At 40.7% G+C, this 8,832-nt stretch overlaps 1 protein-coding gene across 1 annotated transcript; it reads right to left on the reverse strand.

Moving 5' to 3' along the window:
- Positions 1-4,726: 4,726 nt before the first annotated feature.
- Positions 4,727-5,593, reverse strand: LOC117630347. Its single transcript, XM_034363084.1, has 2 exons — positions 5,378-5,593; positions 4,727-5,242 (listed from the first exon to the last, which is right to left on the reverse strand). Exons 1-2 carry the CDS (start codon positions 5,591-5,593, stop codon positions 4,727-4,729), a joined length of 732 nt encoding a protein of 243 aa, XP_034218975.1.
- Between the last annotated feature and the right edge of the window lie 3,239 nt (positions 5,594-8,832).

The raw sequence follows: 8,832 nt of genomic DNA on the forward strand, positions 1-8,832 counted from the left end.
TTGTCGTTGAGGAATGCGCTTCGTACGAGGTTTCCGCCGGGTAACGAGCGTCCATCCTTCATTGTCATCGAAAGATGAATCACCAATGAAGCCATCACCACCTTGATTGTTCGGTTTGCCCGCCACTTCTTCTGTGCAAGGATCAGTCACCTAGTGTATGCCCCTTGTTGATTGGAATTCCAATCTTTTTGATAATGCGGGCAGCGGCATCGGATCGAAGGATCCAAACACAATTGTGGCAACGTTCGCATCTGCGATTTCGTCAACATCCAACTCAATCCTTCCTTGCCTAGCCAAGGTCATAATTAGCTCCTTCAACACGAAGCACTTCTCTACGGGATGGCTGACAATTCGGTGATATTTGCAAAACTTAGGGTCGTTGACTCGGTTCATCTCTTCAGGCCGCTTACATTCCGGCAATTCGATCACCTTCTTTTCGAGCAAGTCTTCAAGCATACCTGCGACATCGGAGTCAGAAAAGGGGTACGTTTTTTCCTCTAACTCCTTCAAAGTGCATCGACGTCTATCCACTTCTCGAGATGGCTCCATCCTTCTGACTTCTTTCTTCTTGTCTCGGGTGGAGATTTTGACGGGGACGGTGTTTATTGTCATTGCTTCCTTGGTAGGCTTCTTGACAGGTTTATCTGTCTTTTGTCCAAAGACTTTCTCCTTTCTTTGCTCCATGACGGGCTCATGCTTTCCTCCGTGACTAGCTATACTCAACTCCATATCATGGGCACGAGTGGCTAGCTCCTCAAACGTGAGGGGTTTAATTCCTTGTAGAATGTAAAGTAACCCCCAATGCATTCCTTGAATGCACATCTCAACCGCCGATAACTCCAAAAGCCTATCTTTGCAATCCAGGCTTAACGAGCGCCATCGATTGATGTAATCGACGACAGGTTCATCTTTCCATTGCTTGGTATTTGTGAGTTCCATCATACTCACTGTGCGACGAGTGCTATATAATCTGTTCAAGAATTCTCGCTCCATCTGATCCCAACTGTCAAGGGAATCGGACTCCAAGTCTATATACCAATCAAATGCATTTCCTTTCAAGGAACGAACAAATTGTTTCACCAGGTGGTCACCCTCTGTCCCGACATTATTGCATGTTTCGACGAAGTGTGCAACATGTTGTTTTTGGTTGCCCTTTCCATCGAACTGTTGGAATTTGGGAGGTTGATATCCTGTTGGCATCCGCAAGTTGTCTATCCTCCTGGTGTATGGCTTAGAATACATGAGCGTGTCTCGGGAAGGTGCTTCGTATTGAACCCTGATGGTGTTTGTGATCATGTCCTGAAGTTGTTGGACCGACAAATAACCCATCGAGGCGGCGTCACCTTTTCCGTGCGACTTCTCACCTGACTCTGTTTCATGACCCAATCCTTTCTCACTGGATTCAGCCTCATGATGTGGTCCTTTCTTGTGTGCGTCTTGACCAGGCTCCTTATCCTGATGCACTTCCCACTTGTTGTTGATGAGAGAAGCAATCTGCGCATCCTTCTCCTCGACCATCTTAGTCAGTTTCGTGACCGCTTCACTCATATGGGCCAGCTGTTCTTCAATAGACATAGCTCCCGTCACCATGACCTGCATAGCCATAGAATAAGACTCACCTACGGATGCCGAGGTAAGCTTCTTCTGTTGATCGTCAGGCGGGGATCCATGGTATGAGCATGTGCTCGAGTCAGCGTCTGAAACAGGCGAGAGTGAGCGTCCTCTCGAATTTTTTGAACCCGAAAAACTCATTCCTTCACTCCGAGAGTTTCTCTCATCCGCCCGAGAGGTATTCTTCTTTTGCCCCAATGAGGCCAAATTGATAACCGGTTTGCGCCTTCGGTGAACATCTTTCGCCTTGGCTTGAGTCGGTATGGAAGTAACATGTTGAGTTGCGGATATCGCCTTGGCCTTGCTCCGGGTGACGACCCCAACAGAATCTCCGCTTGAGAAGGAGGCGCTCAAGCTTTTGCCTCTCGTCGCGGGAACGGATTGAATCTTCTTGGAAGCCATCGTTTTTGGTGTGTTGATTGATTTTGGAACTGGAAAAAGAGATGAGAGGCAGAGATTGTCCCACCGGGCGTGCCAAATTTGTAAACACGAATTTCCTGCGACAAATGAGACAAGAACACGTGTACAAAATAATATTGTATTAATGAAATTTAGGGTTACAATCTCTGTATTGAATCCTCTGATTCGATCTCCAAAGTGTTTAAATAAAATTTGTGTTTGATACAAGGGTCGTAGAGACTTGATCTTGATCAAACGGGTAGCACAAAGCTTGTTTGGTGTTTGGGATTTTTCTATGGTGAAGGAACCGGCACGTATTTGTTGTGCTTGGTGGCTCTTCCAAAGTAGGGTGAAGAATGCAGAGAGTTTTCTGTTTCTTCTGAGTGCTAGGTTTTTTCTCTCTCCTTCTTTCGTCTTGAGACCTCCTATTTATAGGCTCTTGTAGGATGCTTGACCTAAATAACTTTCCCTATTTAAAACCTTGTTTTATGGGATTTTGATTTGATTTAAATCAATTCTCATAATCTGGCAATTTAACCAGATTATCTTCAATTGATTGACCTGATTAATATTTGATTTAAATCAAAGTCAATCACAGAAGATTCTTTCCCTTAATTTTGTCTTCATCTTGAACCGATTAATTCGCCAAAATTTCTTTGTCTACACGAAGCATTTTGGGCGAGAAGAAGAGGAAGCCATTTTAAAAGGTTTCGAGGAAAGTTTTAGAAAATCTGAATTTTTAGAAAATGGAAGGAAGTTAATTGAAACATAGTTACTCCAATCAAGCCTTACAAAGCCAATATCTGTAGGCGAAAATGTAGCAATGATTCCAGAATCTCAATATATTCTCGGATCCCAATATTTTCCTTTTTCTTTTCTGGATTTCAAAACTTCATGCGGCCTTCATCGATGTCTATTGGCACTTTAGGGGTTTCAATGACTATTTTTGTCAAAGCCGATCTTGCTTTTACAGATTTCACGGAGTCAAATTTTCAAAAGCGTCTCGAGAACCTCACAAATTTATGTAGTTAATTTGAGATTCACCGAATCAAACTATTCCTCTAATTTGTATAAATATGTTACCAACGAAATTTATTGCAGAATACATCCAGTTTTCTCCATATCTAGTGATGCAATATCCACTTATTTTTCCTTTCAGTGAGCGTTCGATGTGCTTGGGAAGCGAGACTATCTCTAATCATCTATTCAGGAAGCGAGACTATCCCTAATCACGTTTCGGTGACGTCAGGGAACTGTAAGACAGACAAGAATGACCACATCGGTCTAATCTCCTGAAGTTATCCTAGGCTAGGGGGAATGTAAGTTTGTTGTCCGTTATCTCACTAGTTTCCTTCCCTGATTGCTTACCTACTTTGCAATCAATATCACAATTCTTTGTATCTCACTAGCTCAACTCCCACCCTCACATGGCGGGCTAGGGGGCTCCTCCCTCTACATATTCACATAATTCAACTTCTCATTTCGTCGATTGCAACAAATAGGCAACCTTTATCATGCATCATACCCCAACTTAATAGGGATGGAGCCATTGGAAGACATATATGTTCATGGCATTCATGATGCTCAACAACTCATCCATGTCCTTCGAGACATACAAGCATTTATTGCCATTGATCACACCCGGTTACCTGTGAAACTCATTGGCATTGATTCCATTGTTGCGTTGTTCCGATAACACTATCAGACAACACCGGCAGATTTGAAACAGCGGTCTGAAATATTCTTCAAGATATCAGGGACATTGAAGGCTTTAGCAAATAAGTTTGGGTTGGCGGTGGTTGTCACCAACCAAGTGGTGGATTTTATTGGGCCACATGATGGAGTAAATGGGGTAAGGTTGGGAAACTTGGAGTGCCTGCACACATCAGGCAGACGGGTGAGTCCAACTTTGGACTGGCTTGGGCACATTGCATAAATTCAAGGGTGTTCTTGGCAAGACATGAGCAATCTATTGGAGTTAACATTCGTAATGCTCCTTCAGCAACTATATCTAGTCAAACACATAGAACATTTGACCTTGTATTTGCCCCACATTTGCCTTATGCATCAGCTGAATTTGTAATCAGAAAAGAAGGTGTAGTAGGAGTATCACGGTAACTGTGTAATAATGGAATTCTAAGAACTTTAATGTTTTGGATCCATTTGGAGTTACATTCCAGGGCCTTTAATTTTGTACTCACAGTTTACATTGCAATAGCAATGCCAGTACAATAAAAGTACAATATAATGACAATCTGAAGGTATCAAAATTACAATACGATAGCGATACTGTGAATATAAATAGGGAACACAGCATGCTGTATAGCAATGCAACCCAAATTATGCAAATTTAACACAATTCACATTCAACAAACACGAAACCCACCACAAATAAAATTGAAGTTGACATTACCTAACAAAGCAACACAAATCATATTGTCTAAGATATATTGCGTAGTGGAATATTGTTTTTACAGGTGGTTTTATTGTGGCCCGTGGAACCGCACCTTGAGCACTTCCTTGTAATGGTGCCCTCTCCTTGCGAGGGAATTCTTAGCTTCTTCCATCTGCCAGGCATGACCTTTGCCATGGGAGGCAGCACAACTCGACTTCAAACATCTTCAGGAATAACCCACATTGCTTGAGGCTGTACCAGGTAGATGCTATCTGAATAAGCATCCAACCAAGTATTCCGAGTGTAATACCGAGAAGCCTTCTAGTATACATTTAGTTTCAAGAAGCGGCAAACTGCAACTACATGCTTGCAAGGTAGCTGCTCAAGCTGAAAGTTTCTACAACTACAATTGTTGTTCGTCAAATCCACAAGGCCGTCCATATCATTGTCCAAACAATTAAACTGTACATTATTTAGTTTAACGACATTCATCCTTGCAGCACCCTCCAACCTATTTCTCAACTTCTTCACTCCAAAATTACGGCACAATGTTGTTGTGCAATTCATAGCCAACTCACGACGTTCGGTGAACCATTTCACAAGGAGATTAATAATTTCCCCTATCAAATGAACCACTGGCAGCATCCTCGCTAACCTAAGGACTGAGTTTATTGACTCCGCAATATTTGTTATCATTACATTGTAGCGGCGTCCATCCATGTGAGCTCTAGACCACTTATGTAACCCTGCCTGTTCAAGATATTGAGCAACATGTTCCTTTCTCTTGATCTTCCGAAAATGACAATCAAGCTCAGCAATGGAATAAGATTTCGTAGCCTACTCAAAGAATATAAGTATTTTATCACACCTTTTCAACTTGTAAGTGCGTTTCATGTTCCCCTTCATATGATAAAAGCATATGTCATGTTATGTTGTTCGAAAAACTTTGTTCCACACATTCTTTATGCTAACATTGCGATTAGAAATGATAACAAGATTGGGACACTCACCAATGTCTTCATGAAGTTTAGTGAAAAACCAATGCCATGATGCATCCGTCTCCAAATCCCCGATCCCAAAAGTAAGAGGATATATATTTCGATTGCCATCGAATGCATTTGCTACAAACATAACACCCTTGTACTTGGATTTTAAATGAGTGGCATCCACGGCTATCACTGGGTGCATGGAAGAACGAAACCCTCTAATACATGCACCAACTACCATAAATAAATACACAAAGTGATTGTTCTCATCAGTTTAGATGTGCGTCTTTGTGCCGGGATTCATACGCTCCAATTCATAGCAATAGGCTAGAAGGATATAATAAGCCTCCTCGGCTGATCCTCTAATGGACAATAGAGCTAACTCCCTTGCTTTTCAAGCTTTCGAATAATGGATGGTGAAACCAAAGTTGTGTTTCACATCTCTCATTATGTCACCTGGTGTGTATATTGTCCGAGAATCCTTCAATTTCCTTTTAAATGAAGTGGCTACAAGTGATGCGGTTGCTTGACGATGGTCGTCATGTACGAACCTCAAATCACATTCATGGACAGCTATACACCTCACAATCATGAAGTTGTATTCTCCAATTCTCGATGCTTGGACCCGCCATGGGCATGGACGTTGACAACAAACCACAAGCAACATCTTAGTGCAAGAGAATTGCACCTTAAATTCAAAATGGCCTCTCAATGCCTTCAACCGTAACTCGGTTAACGATGCTCTCTTACTAGTGAAAATTTGCCCAACTGTAATTTCGGATTCCAATCACTTCGCGAATACCCTATGTCCAAATATGCTTCTCCATCATTTACACTGGCCACATTATACTGGTTCTTTCACCTATTTGACTCAAATAATGTTCACGAGTGGGTTCAGATTCTCCTCATAAACGCATCATTGGCAACTGGGCAGATGTGTTCAAGTGGCCCGAAATAGGAGGGGCAGAATACACAGACACTTCATTTCTTTCAGTACCATTATCATCACAATGCATCTCCTCCACCTTGCTTAAATCAATCATGTCCATAAAATCTGTCCCAACATCACCTCCCACATCAGCGACATTTGTATTATTCCGAATTACTTCATTGCTTTCAACAATGGCAACTGAAGAACGACCCATCGGACTACTATCTGTCGTGATATGCATACTATCAACTACATCATTTGTCAGTCCATTTCTGACCATGAAAAAACAACATTTCATTAACACAATACAGCCACAATAACCAGACAATACAATAGCAATATAATGGCAACACAACAGCAATACCACAACAAAATAACAGGAACACAACATCAATACAACATTAACATAACAATGAACAAGGATTCATCACAATCACACTATACAAATCCACTATATCAAATGAAAAATCCAAAGTTTCAAGATTCACATATCCAGAGCAATCTAAATGCAATTGGTAAAAACCCATATGGATGAGCATGAAGATTCAAAAAACCTAACCCAAAGCAATTAAAGCCAAAACTAATTTAACAGAAACCCAAGCAATCAAAATAAAACCAATTTCACATAATCCAACATATATTAAGAAAATAACCATCAAGACTACCTATTCGAGGTCGGCGATCCTGTAGAGCTTCAAGGTTGCAAGCAGCTATTCAAAAGACATACCTAAAATATGGGGTCGAGGGAGGGGTTCGTGATTCAAAACAAAGCACGAGACAGAGCTGTGTGAGAGAGCGAATAGGGAGAGAGAGAGAGAGAGAGCTGCACTAGAGAGAGAGCAAAGAGAGAGACGGAGAGAGAAAAGGGGGCTGAGCGAGATGAGAGAGAACAAAATTGCTGAAAATGTGATATGTGTGCAATAAGTGGACAACAAACTTATATTTATAGGTGATAGTTGCCACAAAAAAGAAAAAAGAAAAAGGAGAGGTGGTATTTTCAATTAAAATTGTAAAAAGAGTGGCATTTTGAGCTATTTCCCTCATATATTCAAATGTGTCCCACCTTAATGCTTCACAATATTGGATGCTCAGAAATTTTTAAATTTAGACGACTTGTCTGGTGGGATCAGCGACTTTTTTTCTTTTTTCTTTTTCTTCTTCTCTAATTGGTGTGTTAGATAAATTGAAGAAGAACTAAACGCAAAATTGTGGTTTATTGTTTTGATTTACCATGCATAGGAATAGGAATGTGAAATTGATAATTTGCTTTCGTGAACTTCTTTGCTCCAAATCTACCTAGCCTCACAATCAGGTCAAGTCCTTTCCATTGTTACACTGCAAAGAACTTAACAGATTGAAACAAAATTTAAGAGAGTGGAGTGGTTGCTCTGTCCGTGGTGTTTTTATTTTTTATTTTTTACTTGCAGCTTTTACAATATTTATTTTTTTTGGGTCTCTAGCAAGAAATGTTAGAACTATGACACATTGAGAAATAGGAAAGAAGCACACAATTATCTCTATATATCTTCAGTCACCAGGATGATTGACTTTATTTTCACCTTTGGGCTCACGCTCATGACTAAAAGATCCTTCAATATTCTATATGTGTGTTTTTTCGAAAATGTAATCGTCTTGTCTATCTTGCGTAAGGTTCCATTTGGGGTTGCTTTTGTTTTTTTTTTTTGCCAAAAATCGGTTCACTTTAAAGTTAAGCAGTTTAAGATGTTTGGTAAAAATAAAATATGCTTATTTTTTTTTTTTTTAAAGCAATGGGCTCCTGCCAACAGCTTTTAAAAGCAGCCTCTAGGTTGCTTTTGAAAGTTGCTTTCACAAGAAGTAGAGAATAACCTTTAATGAATTTTTCCCATAACGCTATAATTAATTTTTAAAAAGGCTTAATTACACCAATGTCCTTTGAAATTTTGGTCAAATCTCACTTTGCCCCACTCAAAATGGCCCACATTTATCTATTGATCAAGGTTTGATGACCCACTTTGCCCTTACCGTCAACTCCATCCAAATGTCCGTTAACTTTGATGATGTGTCATGGGTGTTTTTGTGATTTCATACATATGGATTAGTATCCACCAATTAAGTGGGGTGATGTGGCAAGGGAAGCCCACCTCCACGAGAAATTATACAATACTACCGTAGTACCAGCTAGCGTTGCTGATTGGTGCTATGGTCCAACAAGATTCAGCCATGTGTACAGCTTATACAGTCAGCAACAAACTTAATAGACTGCCGTTAACCCTTAACCATCATCGCTGCAAACTAGAAATACCGACCAAAAAAAAAAATTTTACTCAAGACCAAATTCTCTGTGGGTTTCGCTGCCTGAGAATTTGACCCAAACTCGCCGCCAAAATAAAGTGCTCACCGATCCCCATCGCAGACTCGGGAGTTTATCAAGTCACTTGCACCAATTGCTACTGATTTCGGGTTTGAATTGATGCAGTTCTTGGGTTCTAGCGCCTCCGCCATTGTCTCCGATGAGGTCTCTTCGAGAT

The sequence above is a fragment of the Prunus dulcis genome, chromosome 6, assembly GCF_902201215.1.
Source record: "Prunus dulcis chromosome 6, ALMONDv2, whole genome shotgun sequence".
In the NCBI taxonomy this organism is placed as follows: Eukaryota; Viridiplantae; Streptophyta; class Magnoliopsida; order Rosales; family Rosaceae; genus Prunus; species Prunus dulcis.